The sequence below is a fragment of the Phoenix dactylifera genome, unplaced genomic scaffold (genome assembly GCF_009389715.1).
Source record: "Phoenix dactylifera cultivar Barhee BC4 unplaced genomic scaffold, palm_55x_up_171113_PBpolish2nd_filt_p 000488F, whole genome shotgun sequence".
Taxonomy (NCBI): domain Eukaryota; kingdom Viridiplantae; phylum Streptophyta; class Magnoliopsida; order Arecales; family Arecaceae; genus Phoenix; species Phoenix dactylifera.
In genome coordinates this window covers 168,193-182,755 of record NW_024067908.1, presented here as the reverse complement: position 1 = coordinate 182,755, position 14,563 = coordinate 168,193, and the positions used below count along the sequence as shown (strand labels likewise).

General features: G+C 42.1%; 2 protein-coding genes and 1 long non-coding RNA gene across 8 annotated transcripts in view; 1 reads left to right on the top strand and 2 right to left on the bottom strand.

Annotated features, from left to right (window-relative positions):
* The window catches only part of LOC103717193 (ABC transporter C family member 13), a 53,342-nt gene extending 47,155 nt beyond the window's left edge, over positions 1 to 6,187 (top strand). For 5 of the 6 annotated variants that reach the window (XM_008805483.3, XM_008805482.3, XM_017845210.3 and 2 more), the window contains 5 exons: positions 34 to 195; positions 360 to 547; positions 748 to 937; positions 4,451 to 4,618; positions 5,909 to 6,187. In XM_008805483.3, the coding sequence (XP_008803705.2) occupies positions 34 to 195; positions 360 to 547; positions 748 to 937; positions 4,451 to 4,618; positions 5,909 to 5,989 (789 nt within the window). In that variant the 3' untranslated portion in view covers positions 5,990 to 6,187. Of the gene's footprint in view, positions 1 to 33; positions 196 to 359; positions 548 to 747; positions 938 to 2,073; positions 2,412 to 4,450; positions 4,619 to 5,908 lie in introns of those variants that run through there. The other variant, XM_039119099.1, reaches the window with a different exon arrangement.
* Positions 6,188 to 7,335: 1,148 nt separating this feature from the next.
* On the bottom strand, positions 7,336 to 12,096 carry LOC120106189. Its single transcript, XR_005508404.1, has 3 exons — positions 11,522 to 12,096; positions 10,607 to 10,655; positions 7,336 to 8,093 (listed from the first exon to the last, which is right to left on the bottom strand). It is a non-coding gene; the product is annotated as an uncharacterized LOC120106189 (long non-coding RNA).
* A 632-nt stretch (positions 12,097 to 12,728) lies between these two features.
* LOC120106197 lies at positions 12,729 to 13,472 on the bottom strand. Its single transcript, XM_039119106.1, has one exon. The coding sequence runs from the start codon at positions 13,470 to 13,472 to the stop codon at positions 12,729 to 12,731; it is 744 nt and encodes a 247-aa protein (XP_038975034.1).
* Between the last annotated feature and the right edge of the window lie 1,091 nt (positions 13,473 to 14,563).

The window sequence follows — 14,563 nt, the reverse complement described above, 5'->3', positions numbered from 1 at the left end:
ACCTATCACTGATGCATTTTCTACTTTTTGTAGTACATGGATATTCCTCAAGAAGGACTTCAGGGATCACGATCTGTGCATCCAGAATGGCCTATGCAAGGACAGATTGAATTTGAACATGTTACTCTTAGATATAAGCCATCATTGCCAGCTGCTCTAAATGATGTTTCATTTTATATTGCAGCAGGCATGCAGGTCAGTGCATTGTGGAGATCTGTTACAGAAATGCAAACATCAATTTAGTTGATAGATTGCACTATGGATGCATGTTATCTGATCAGTGCTTCAGGTGTTATTGCACTTGCTTTTGAGATTGTTTGCAGTATCTTTTCTGACCATTGTTTATTATACCATGCTAGGTCGGAGTTGTTGGAAGGACAGGAGCTGGAAAATCCAGTTTACTTAATGCACTCTTTCGCCTTACTCCCATTTGTAATGGGCACATTTTAGTTGATGGCGTTGATGTGGCTGATATTTCTGTCAGGAATCTTCGTGGACATTTTGCAGTGGTTCCCCAAAGCCCATTCTTATTCGAAGGCTCTCTAAGGTACCTCCAAGCAATGAAGTTTGTATTATGATCCCTCTAAAAGATTAGTTTTTCTTTTTTTCTATGTTTCTCAAATTAACATGTTTGTAGTCTCTTTAATGCATGGGATTTTAGTACATAACATGTACCATGTACTTCCTATTTCATGTATTTAATTTTAAGCATGCAAGGTTTTTAATTTTGTCTTCCGCATGTCCTAGGGAAAACCTAGACCCATCTGGTATGACAACAGATGAAAAAATCTGGGAAGCTCTTCAGAAATGCCATATTAAAGCTGAGATAGAATTAGCTGGTGGACTTGACCTTCCTGTAAAAGAAAGCGGCACATCATTTTCAGTTGGTCAGCGGCAGCTTATATGCCTTGCACGGGCAATTGTTAAGTCTTCTAAGGTAAGACACTCCAATATGACTTATCATGCATAAGAAATTAAGAATTGTAACTTTGTAGGTATTTAATGTATTCTGTCTGTATAGAAATATAATACATATGAACAGCTGTAGTATGCATGCCTTCACCTAAATGCAACCACAGGAAGTTCCTAAATCAACATTTTCTCCTGTTTGCTTATTGTTTCTCAATTATACTGGCATTATTAATTGATTTGCCTGGGTCTGTTTATATATGAATTAGTACAACATAAACATCCTCCACAAAGCCATTGACCAGTATAGCTTCTGAACAGAGCACACATTATTTTGTGTTTGACATTAGTTTCTCCTCTTTGGATATGGTTTAGTTGTTATACTGGTGCTGCTAATACTAACAATGGGTTTTGTAAACATTTTCTCCTGTTTGGGAATAGTTTCTTATTTGCTTCATTATACTGTGCTATGCGTACATATGCCTGTACCTGTTTAGCTATGTGACAGATAAATCTGGATTTGTTTAGATTAAAAAAAGTACAACATAGGGAACTTCCCAAAGCTGTGTTCCTCAATTGTTGACCAGTATAATTTCCTAGGAATGTGGGCAGGAGTTTATGTTTGCTATTAGCTTTAACAAAATATTATATGGGATATTAAACCTGGGAGCATATGTTCTCAAATTTCCGAGATAATTTTGCTGCAGCGAAATGAATAACATGATGGAGCTTCTACTACTTTGGTTGATAGGACTCTTCCGACTTCTAGATTTATTTTTTTGAGCAGTTGTTTTAGTAGGATGTGTAGACTATTGCTGAGAGTTTCTAGTTTAATTTATGGCGAAAATTATAGTGATTGGGTGTTGGCTGTGGGATTAAACAGTAAACAGGGGAAAATAAAGACTGAGGTAGTGAGATCAATATATATTTCACCTGAAAGGACAACCAAATTTAATTAAAGTTAATTCTTGCCTTTCCTATGGCTACTTATTTCCTGGAAGGCTGTAGCTGTTTTACTTTATTTTGCATAATTATTTGTCTATTTAGCTTACCAATGTGGATGTAATGAAGTTCAGTCAAACCAACATTTAAGCTATGAAGAGTGTTGCCAAAAACAGCTGTTGAGCAAAATGTGGTTTCATCATAATAGTGCACTTTCTGCAGAACCAGTGACTATTGTGCATGTTGCAACATGTAGTGGGCGGATGAGGATGTTGCCATTGTTGTGGAATATGACACAACAGATGTGATTCTTACTCCTTGTTGTGGAATATGACAATCAAGTGGGTCATGTGGATGGTAGGCTACCTGGCATGAATACTTCATGCCAGTCAGTGATCATGTTGCAAGATTTTGACCACTATATGGTAGATGTTGCCATTGACTGAAATCATGCAGACCTGAGGTCACACAGGTAGAAACCAATGACACAAATTGACATCAGATTTGTCAATCTCCAATACGAAGTCTGAATCTGTATCAAGCTTGGAAGGTAATTCTATTGCTTTACACCATGAAGTTTGTAGATGCAAGGCCGCATTGTTTGCAAGAAAATCCACTATTGTGGAAAAATGCCCTACATATATAATTACAAAGGCTATAACCTTCCATGTTCTGTCTCCAACAATTTTCTTAAATATTCTATATGTGGCGGAAAAGTTTCAGTTCTTAAGCAAGGGGCGCACATGCTCGCTCTCATGCCATGATGGTCAATTTATATGTGTTTTTTCCTCTTCTCAATTGATAATGCATCCATCAACAATTGATAAGTTCGTGTTCTTAATACAATGTATATGCTGACTTCAAACAGAAGAGTAAGTTTCAGAGTATGGTTATCATTGCTCATATGTTGTTTGTGTCTGAGTGTGCATGCATACTTGTGCATAGAATACGTATCTCCAATGGTATTCTTAAATATATTGAAGTGGCATAAGAAGTCTTGGTTCTTAAACAAGGAGGACACATCCAACTTCTCATGCCATCACAAGTCAATTTATCTGCAGTTTTTTTTCCTTTTCAATTGGATAATGCATCAATCACCAATTTGAGTTTGTGATCTAAAGTAAAATGTATATACTATATGCTTATACCATATCTGATATAGATGTTTGATATTTATAATGCCAAAATGCGATCCAAGATTTCAAGCATAGATCGTGTGTGCATGCACACATGCATACTCTCCTGCTATTCAAATCAATCTATGCTCCACAGTCGGCGGAACCATCCTGAACTGCCCGGTTCGGAGCGTCCCGAACCGTCCGGGTTGGGGCGTCCAGAGCCGTACCGGCGGTGGACCGGGATGGTTCTGGCAATGAAACCGAGACCCATCGCCGGAGGGGGAGAAGGAGAAGGAAAAAGAGGAAAAGAGAGCGGAGGAGGGAGGGAGAGGAAGGAGGAGAGAGGCCAACCGTCCAGCGAAGGCCGGGGAGTCTCCGCGCAGAGGAGGCGGAGGCTCCCCGGCAAGGTTCGCCGTGCCGGTACCGAACCCCGTACCGGCGCCGCACTAGCATAAGCGTACCGAATGTCGGTACGGTACGGTACGCGGTACGTCAGGCGTACCGACACTGGCGTACCGATACCGGTATCCATCGGTACGGGTACGGTACGCCCGGTACCGACCTGTACCGATCGGTACAGCATACCATGCTCCCCGGCCTTCGCAGGATGGCCCCGCGTGGAGGCTCCCCGGCCTTCGCCGGCTGGCCCCGACCATCTTCTCTCCTCCCTCTTCCTCTCTCTCCCTCCCTTGCACTCTCTCTCTCTCTCTCTCTCTCTCTCATTTTTTCTTTTCCGTTCTTCCTCTCTCCCGCCTCCACTGTGTCGGTACAGAGCCGACACAACATGGCGCAGGGCCATACTAACCCGTGCCGCCGGGCAACCGGTACGGGGCCTGGTACCGGCACAGCAGACGTTGCTATGCTCATCTTTTTCTTCTCATTTGGATAATGCCCCAATGACTGATTGATGAATTTGTGATCTTAAGTGCAACATATATGCTATATGCCTATACCATTGAAATCAACTGGCCCAATGGCTGAAAATAGCAGATAAGGTATCTCAAACATAAGACTAAGTTTTAGAGTATGGTGGTTATTATATAGATGTTTGATATTTATACTTCTGAACCAGGATTTTCCGCATAGATTGTTCTTTACAAAATTGAAAGTTTGATTCTGTCTTGTGTACTTTATAATTTTCAGCATAGACCCTGTTTTACAATTTTATATATTTTATTCTCAAAAAGTTTTCTTTTTTTATGTACTCATCTGATCACAATATTGTGGCATGGTGCTTGAAAAGCATGCTGATAATCAATGATTGAAAACAATAGTTAGCATCAGATTATTTTTTTATACAAGAATTCATTAGTGTCTCACAAATGGTTATCAATCAATATTGTTAAGGCTTAAGAGTAACTTAAGTTGCATTATATATCTAACTCAAACATTGCTATTCTTCGTCTTGCAGGTTATTTTTTAACCATAGCTAGGAAAATTCAATTAAAATCTTGCTTAACAGACCACTTTTTTTAATGCAGATACTTTGTTTGGATGAGTGCACAGCCAATGTTGACACTCAGACAGCAATGATACTACAAAATACAATTTCCAATGAATGTAACGGCATGACAGTTTTGACAATAGCACATCGCATTTCTACGGTGTTGAGCATGGACGAGATTTTAATTCTTGACCATGGGAACCTGGTAAGATTAAACCAATTTTCATATGTATATCCAATTTATGTATATAGAGAGAGAGGGAGAAAGTTCTGCTCAAATATTTTAATCATTATTGTTATTTGACAAGAATCTGTAGGTTTATAGCTAAATATTAGAATACTGATCATAACCAGTAACCTAATTTCATTTATTCGATGAAGTTGGTGCACATTGTTTTTAAGCATTCATCCTTGCCTAAGGTCATAAGTTCCATCACAAGGGACACTTCAAGTTCTTTTTCACTTGCTCCATCCTGGACTTCTATTGTCTTCCCATGCTATTCTCAAACTCTTAGGTCATACATGAGCCCCTTTATTGCCCCATTTTCTAAGAGAAATTTTTAGAACTTTTTGGCTTTTTTGTCTAATTGTATCTTTTATAAGTACTATTCTATGTTTGTTTTTTCTATATTCATTTTCTAATGGTATTATTGTATTCTGCCTCTCCATATTCATGGAGTTTTCTAGATAACTGTATAACTTTATTTTTAAGACTCAACTAAGTCTTAATCCCAAAGTAGTTGGTGTCTGCTATTGAGCTGAATAGTATAGGAGATAGATATTCTCATGAAGCATCCGAGAGGCATAACGGAGGTGATAAAGGGCAGTCAAAATGAGTGGAGTTAGAGCTTCCGACAGTAAAAGAAAGATTGATCTTAAAGAATCAAACCAACAAGGAATATTTGAAGAACCAGTGGTTGATGCAGAAGTCAGCGAGAGGCTTCTCAAAGATCATCAAACAATGCTGAGATGGGAAAGAGCTCAATGGTTAAAACAAACATGAAACAAAAGAACAATGTCAGAAAGGAACAGTGTGGTGGAAAATAAAAGATAACAAGGAAACCCAAAAAACTTGTAAGAGGAAAAAGGGTTGAAAAGGAGGAGAAAAAGGTTCATACAAGCAGCCCACCTCCCACCCCATGCCCTCACCTGACCAAAACAACAACATGCATACACAACAAAGGGACACAATTGGGTATATTCATAATATAGATGTACATACATCTATATTATGAATATCAATTATGTTAATGTTCAAACCCCTGTGCGACAAAATGGATGATATAATTGATGTCCCATTGTTCACACTGATGCTTTATCATAACTACTATTGTCTATAATTGCATCTAAGTTGATATTTGTTATATGTGATCACGTAGTTGTTGCCTATATCTGCTTTGTGAACGCTAACATGATTTATTTGATATGATATCAATTGAAAGCCCTTTTTTCCTTTCTTTTCTTTTTAATTATTGTATTGTTGATCTCTTTGTAGGTTGAACAAGGAAACCCACAAGTTCTTCTGAAAGATGAATACTCTAGATTTTCGAGCTTTGCTCGAGCATCTACAATGTGAATGAGAAATGATTTTTGAAGCTAATGCATCCACTATGTTTCCTGTATGGTCTTTTAAATGCTAAGGTTTTGTCACTAAGACGAGATTGCTGCATCAATTTACCACCTGAAAGATCATAGATGATGTAATGAAGATATGTTACTGCTTGGATCAGTCTCATTTAGACTATATTGAAATTTCTGTCATGTTGCAATTATATTCTTTTGTGTTTGTGACTTGATAGGGTTGTTCCTGTGCTCTTTTTAATCCATTGATATGCTTGTTAATCCGAGCTGTACTCTCAAAAGTGAACTTTATAGATTGAATATTGTCAACATGCGAGGAGAATAGGTGAGACCACAGTTTGTTTCTATAAAAGGTGTCCCAAAGCTTCGAGTTCTGCAATATAATTGAAACTTTAGGATGAAAAATTGGGAACCAATGGAGCTTGTCCATTGAATGCAACATGGCTATTGGATTCTTCTTCTGAGGCTTATCTCTAGATATCCAAGCTTCGGACATCTACAATGCGAATGCAAAATGATTTTGGAAGCAAATGCCTCCACTATGATATCTGTATGGTACTTCAAATGCCACCATTTAGTATCTAAACTGTTCTGAAATTTCTGTCTTTCACATGCTGCAACTATATTTTTTTGTTTTTGTGACTTGATAGAGTTGTTCTTGCACTTTTTGAACCCTTAGATATGGTTTTTGATAGTATGGCCTTACATTGATACATGGCTATTGAATTCTTTTGAAGCTGGTGGTATCGAGCATTGTTGTTGCTTGAGCTATATTGCTACCTCAAAACTTCATAAGTGGAATAGTTTGTTGGGTTATTCTTTCGAACTAAAACAATTTCTATTGTGAATATGACATATTTGTAGCCCTTCTCAATTTTAGAATTTTAGCCTTTTTTTTGCTTTGCTCTTTGATCACAGAACTCTAAAATGTGCCATTTATTATCTGAAGCCAGAAAATGTCTTCTCTCATGCTTTTAAATTATGGTACTCATAATCCTATAGCAGTCTGCAGTTCTGTGCGCCTTTCTACATTATGTAGATATGATGGTTACATAATATGAAGATGCATTGTACATACAAGGTGGGTTGGTGACCAAGTGTTATAAAGTTGTAATGGCTATTTTTGAACTCATTTAAGAATATTCTATAATAATGTGAAATTATAACAAGAAAATTTATGCCCGTCGTTTGTTATGTAACTGTTATATTTTTTTATGGTGATACCATATTTTCCCACAATAGCTACTATCTAGTATTTATCTTACTGCTGTTATTCATTATTTCTTGGTGTAACAGTATTTCTTGCCATAACAGCATAGTTACCAACATAGTGCAGCAACAAACGAGGAAAAAACTTTTGGACATTTTAGCGAGATAATGGTCTGTTGTATGTCATTTTCCTGCCGATACAAGTTATAGTCTAACTGCTGCTGAACTGTTGACAATTTTGTTGTCAAAACCTTTCAAAAAGCTACAAAGTGGTTTTTATGATTTTATGCTTTGTTCTCAGAACTCATTTGGAAGGTTATAGACAGCATTCAGTTACTGCAAAATCATAAACAACTTGTAAGTTTAGGCGTCCTTCCCTTGCAAAACTTGATATCTGACCTTTAATCATCCTGACGGCTTCCATGTAGCTTCGCGCTTTGTAGGCTTAACTAGCATAACCTCCAAGTTCGCTTAACTTTTTCGCTGCAGCTGTTCGCAATGTTGTGGTGCCAAAGTCTGACATGTTCTAGGTCCATGATGAGCTGTTGGCTGCAAACTTCATAGCAAAACCATGCTGCAACTCTCCTGGACTTTTGTCTGTCATGAATTCTCAAAACAAAGCAGTACTCAAGAGGAGACGCTTTCCTATTGTTAGATAGTGATATCAGAAAGAGATCACTCATATTTTATATTTATTTATATAAATTATTATACTTATATACTATAAGTTTAGATATAATAATAATCATTGTTGTTGTTCAAATTTGGCGCGAGGGTGACCACGCCGGGGGAGTCAAGGGAGCTGCCGGCTGGAGCAGAGGAAGGAGAGCCACCTCCCGCGCGACGGTGTACCTGCACAAAGTTTCACCACCCCCCGCGCGATAGTGTACCTGCACAAGTTAGAGTGGATTTTAGTTGGTCCCCGAAAAAGGGTCCCCCTTGCGTTACTTGATGGGGGCTATCTATAGTCTCTGTAGAGATGTTTAGGTGGCAGAAGTATGGCCCGTTCTCATCATAGGAGGAGATGGATTTTAGATAGATGGCGCGTAGTTAGAGCTTGCTTGAGGCGCACGGTGTAGACTGTTCCTGTGGACGGTAAGGCGTTGATAGGTGTGACGGATTAGGTTGGAGCTGCATGGCGTTATCCTTGGCTGTCGTTGGCCAGCAAGCAAAGCATGACGTGGTGACGTGGTAATGTACGGCCATGTAGGCGGGCTTAGGCACGCACGTAGATGCAGTCGTGGGTGAGGCTGAGCTCGATGAGAGGCCACATCATATATTTGGCAAGGTCGGCTTGGCGGGTGCTGAGGTCGGCCTCGCTTTCCTGATTCCGAGGTTCGCTCGGTAGGGCGGTCGAGGCGCGTCGGTGAATATAAGGGCGCCCCGACTATGGGCGAATATTCTTGCGGTCGAAGGAGTTCTTGACTCGCAGTTGACACAACAAGGTATTCCGAGCTCAGGCCTGGAACGTCATTATAGGCACCAGAAGAGGTTGCTGCGGGTCGTAGCGGCGGAGGAGCCCGACCGAGGTCGACTGGGCCTTCGGCGGAGTCCGAGATCGGGCTGGTTCTGGGCAAGACCTCGGTCGGAATGGGATGACCCGGTCGGTGTTGTGGTCTGCCCGGTCGGGATGGGACGATCCCTTGCCTTGTGCAGGACAATCCATTTTGCCCCCTATCAATCATAATGATGTATTATATTGTATAAAATAATTGTACATGTAAATAATATATGATTTCATGGACCATATATAGATTATAAATATAGTTATCTTGTGCAATATTTGACTGATTAAAAATATACTATATATTATGATTAATATTTAATGTATATTGCGTTCGTTCTCAAGATCTGATGCCGGAAACCTAACCAAGGACCTGTGCTTGACACTTGTTTTAGATATACTGCTGGCTGCTAAATTCATTGCGGAAGACTTTCCTTTTGTCGACGCTCTACGCCCAGTCTTGCAATGTGAAGCCTTTCATCTGGCCCCACTTTCCTGAAATCCTTTTAAATCTTTCTTTATAGCATTTTTAATGGAAGTACCTCTTAGTTCACGTTCTAAATTCAGCAACCTAGAGGAATCAAAAAGTGAGAATATAGTTATCAAATATCACAAGTGTTTGTTCGGGTTTGTATCCGTTCTTGGTATTTGGGTAAGGTGGTGGGGATTTGGTTTCGGTTTGAGCGAAAGGTGAGATGGGTATAAAACAGAATGTTAGAATTAATATTTCCTAATCTCGAAAAAAGAAGTATTTATTAAATAATATAAATAACAAATGCTACGGAGACATTGACAAGCCATTTTGGCTCCTCTTTCGGCCCCCATCCTAGTCCAAGAGTATACTAGCGAGAGTTGCCAAAGTGGATGTTAAGCTACAAATTCAGAATATAACATGGCTATACCATCAAAAAGTACTTCTCACAATGATATAAAGCCAACCATTATATCTTAGCTTCCAAATCTAATTCCAATAAAATATAATAGATAAAAAAATCAATTTTATCATTTATTAGATAACAAATTCAACATTCAACATCGGTTCAGAGCACCTAAATCCAAATATTTAAAAAATTACTAAGCTACAATTAACAACCAACTAAAGAATAAATATTCTGCTACAAATCGCCAAGCTTGCTAGTGCACTCTAAGCTTAGACCATCCTAATCCTACTCGCCTGGAAAAAAAAATATAGATATGTGAACAATACAACTTAGTAAATAAATCTTACACTACTTTATCGGATCAAGCATAAGTTTTTCGATGTCAATGCATTATTTAAAAAAAATAGCAGTTATAGCAATAATAATGTATTTCATGGTACAATATATCAAATAAGTCATAAAACAGATCATGCATGAACAAATTATCCATATTTCATAAATATGTTTATAAGTTCATTTTGCAAATAAATTTTTAAATTATTTTTTTGCCATTTAGCATATCATAGTTCAAAATATTGCTCATAGATGTTCGTACTACGGTCTCTTTATACCTGTGACAGTACCCATGTTTGCAATAGATATAGATTCATATTTCGTATGACAACTTTATACCCACTAGCAGGGCTTGTACTCATATGGATGCTAGCTCCAGGAGTCGATCTTCCCAATTCTAGAAATCATATATAGCTATTTGAGAGCCTTTAAAAAATTTATATCTTTTTTTCTTAAAACATACACATAAATAGATGAAAAATACTAAATGGAATAATCATATCCATATTTTATAAAAAAGTTTTTTCATTAAGACATTCATAGAACTTTTTTTTATAATAAAACATAATTATCATAACATATATGCTGATCTATAATTTTAAGAAAAATATGATATTTTTGAGGATAAATTTTATGCGTAGAAAACATGATAATTTGAAAAATAAGGAGTATAAGGTCTACTTACCTTTTTTATCTTAGATTGTCAGACTTCGCTAGGCGACTCCTAGCTAGACCTATTTAAAATATTAAAAATAAAATTAATTTTCATTCAATGACTTGAATGTAATTAAAAATAATAAGAAATATAGACGATTAGTTAGATGATGGCGCTCGACGGTCCAGGTGGGTCAGGCCTAGGTGAATCGAACAATGAATCATAGGGCATGAACTCGATTAAGATCAAGATCGTTCAACAAGGTTCATCATCAGTAGGTTTTAGGAACACTCTACCGAGCTGGGGTGGTCGGTCCGACAGGCTACCCGAGTACCCGTGCAATTCAGGGCCTCTTTGAGGGTCGACTCAAGTCCATAAAATAGGTGGACGGACCCGTACTGGAATTCATAGATCTATTTAGGGAGAAAAACATGGAGATGAGAGAGAAATAAGCGAGAGAAAAGAGAAAAAAAAGAGAGAGATGGGCTCTCTCTCCTCCTCCCCTTCTTGTTCTTCTCTTCTTCTTTCTTTCTTTCTTTTTTGGTAAACAGGAAAGGAAGGGAGTGGATGATGGCTGGCCATGGTGGCCCAGCAAGGCGACAGCAGGTGGGGGTGGCGGCAGCAAAGAGTAGCCGGCGGCGGCCAGCCAGCCGAATTCAACCTAAATACAGGGCCGAGAAGTGATACTTGGCTCGGTTGTACTCGGATCCCAACTAGTTTGCCAGCGACTGGGGGTCTAGCTCCGGCAAGAGACCAACATGAGGGATCGGTCTTGGGCTTAGGCGATGAACGCCGGCGACGGAGATAGATGGAAAAAAGAAGAAACAAATTAGAAAATAGAGGAAGTGGAGTTCAGCTGATTTTTGGCCAATTTCTTTGCCCACAGTGGTGGTTTGAGGCCGTGGAAGGAAGAGAGGATAAAGGAAAAGAATGCTATAACATTACCTTGGCTCGGATGATGTTGCCAGCCTTGATTTCCGGTGAGCACAGTAACAAGCTGCTGCAATTCTAAAGCGAGAAAAGAGGAAGAAAGAGAAAAAAAGGGCGGTGGTAGTCGATCATGGTGGTTCGCCGACCACTGGAGAAGGAGGAAGAAGGAAGAAGCTGGGGAGGTGAGCGGCAATGGGTTGACTGAGGGAAAGAGGGATTTAAATAGGATCCTTGGGAGGGGGATAAGCTCGGACGAATGATGGCACCGATCGGCCATTCGCCGATTACAACAGCCCCCAACGGCCGCTACCCATTCACACCAGACCGGAGAGTTCGCACCAATTGTGCCTCAGTGGAGACCGTTTGAGCCGTTCAGGCAGGGGATCGCGATTCTCTGTTCTGACTCTTTCCATTTTTTTTCGATGGAAGCTTGTGCTGAGCCAAGCTCTAGTTGGGCCGGTCAAGTGGACCAGGCCATCGCACTGGACCGTTCTCCTTGGCTTGCTAGATCAGCCAAGGAACTAATTCAGTTTAATTCACTTTGTATTTTTCCTTCCCATGGAACAACAAAACAGTAGTTTCCCACCGGGTACAAATGCAAGCACTAACTATATTTGACATCATTCTTATTTAGTTTTGTTTTTAATGAACCCTTGAAGAAGCTTGCCACGTTGTCACCCTTTTTTTTTTTTTTCTTTAAACGGGTCTCAGACAACGCGTGTCCGAATACACGCAAGAAAATCAAAATACACAATCTCACGTAGTGCCAATGGCAGCTCTCTCTCTCTCTCTCCTGCCCACAGGACGTATCCGGAATGGTGGGCCGCGTATGCAGCCACCCAGTCAGCCGCCTCGTTGGCCTCTCTGAATACATGCTTGCCTCAAAGGCCACGCCATCCCTCACCATCATCCTAATATCCCGGATCAGAGGGTGGTCAGTGCTCTCACCACTCGGTCCCCGCCGGATCCATCCAATAACTGTAGCCGAGTCGCCCTCCAGGATGATTGAGCTGGCCCGCAGCACCTGACGGGCATGGCGAAGACCTGTCCAGGCAGCTCGCAACTCTGCCCCTGGAACTGATATGTCGAACAACCGGCAACCGCTCGCTGCCACTACCCTGGATTGAGGGTCCCGTATGACGAAGCCAGCCCCGCCTCGCGTACCTCCATCCAACACCGACCCGTCAAAATTTATCTTGAGGAAACTCGGGGGTGGGGGCTCTCAGGTGAAGAACACCGTCCGAGAAGCTGCCTGAGCAGAGAAGGAACCCCAGGTGTCCCGAGCTATCAAGGGTATGTCTGATGGGGTGGGGAGTCTGGACTCCATCGCCAGTGCTCGAGCAGACTCCGCAACAAACCTCGGCGACATCCTGCGCTCGCCGAAAGTGCGAGCGTTCCTTGCCAGCCAGATCTGATGGGCTGTGCAAGTTGCTCGGATGGCCTCCTGACATGTCCCGGGACTGGCTAACCACTGTCGTATCAGCTGCAGGAAAAGTCTCCTCTCCTGCCACACCTCCTCCGGGATACCTGTCCACTGCCATGTCGACCTCGCCCAAGTGCACCGAAATAATACATGATCCACAGACTCATCTGCACCGCAAGCCCCGCACTCTGCAGGGATCCCCAAACCACGCCGACTCAGCACTGCTCTCGTCGGAAGGCGGTCCCACATCACCTTCCATAAGAAGAGTGCTGCCCTCGGATGGAGCCCGGACCTCCAAATCCAGGCGCAGTCTTGTCCCCGCTGGATAACCCGGGACAGATCACCCAGCCTAACACTGGCCCTGCATGAGGTGTCCCAGACCCTGACGTCTGGTCCCTTGCATCCTGGTACTGGAAGGGATCGGATCCTCTCAGCAAGATGTGCCCCAAACAACTGATGTAGTCTGGAGTCGTCCCACTCTGTCCTCCCTGGTGCTAGGAGGTCGCACACCCGGAGCCCCTCTGCTGCCTCAGTATCCACCATCGTCGGTCAACATCTCAAAGGAAAAGTATCCACCCACGGATCACCGGTCACATCAATGCTCCGTCCATCGCCTATCAGCCACCTGGTATTAGCCGACACAGTCGGCAGATACCTCCCAATCTCGCGCCACATAAAGGAGATTCGGCGGCCTCTCCATGCCACCTCAGAACCCCCTCGGCCATATCTGGCTGCCATCACCCGGCTCCAAAGCCCCTATGGCTCTAACAAGAAACGGGCTGCGTGCCGAGCAATAAGGGCCTCACGCCGCTTCAGGAGGGACTGCACTCCCAGGCTACCCTCGCTGATGGGAAGGCAGACCTGCTCCCAGGCCACCAGATGTACCCCATGGCCCCCACCGTGAGACCCCCACATGCAAGAAGCTCCGGAGAAGACGTTCAATCTTCAACAGAGTCGTCTTTGGGACCACAGTGTTGGCCATGAGATATACCGGCATAGATCCTAACACCGATCTGACTAGTGTCAGGCTCCCCATCATGGATACAGATGATGCCATCCATCCCTCCAGCCTACTCTCGACCCGCTGTACCAGCCCCGAGCACTCTGTCACCCGTAGTCTCCGGCCTGTGATAGGGACTCCCAAGTAGACCAATGTCCCCTCCTGCTCTGGTATCTGCAGAATCCTCCTGATCTCCAGTCTGACTCTGGTCTCCTTGCTAGGGCTGAACTGAATGGCTGACTTCACGAAGTTTACTCTTTGTCCGGACGCCGCACAGTAACCTGCCAGCACTCTGCGAAGTATCCGTGCATCAGAAACCCGCGCCCTAGTCAAAAGAAGACAATCGTCAGCAAAAAGTAAGTGAGAGATAGGTCCTACCCCCAGTGCTGGGACATAGGCCTCCAGCTCCCGGCTAGTACACGCACCCTGCAAGGCACGAGACAAGATATCAGAACAAATAATGAATAAGTAAGGGGATAAGGGACATCCCTGCCGCAGCCCCATAGTGGACTCAAAAAAACCCGACGGTATGTCGTTGACCAAAATAGAGAACTTTGGCCCCTGGATACACCCTAGGACCCATCCAATCCATCGCCTGTGGAAGCCGTAGGCCTCTAGTGCCCTCCAAAGAAAA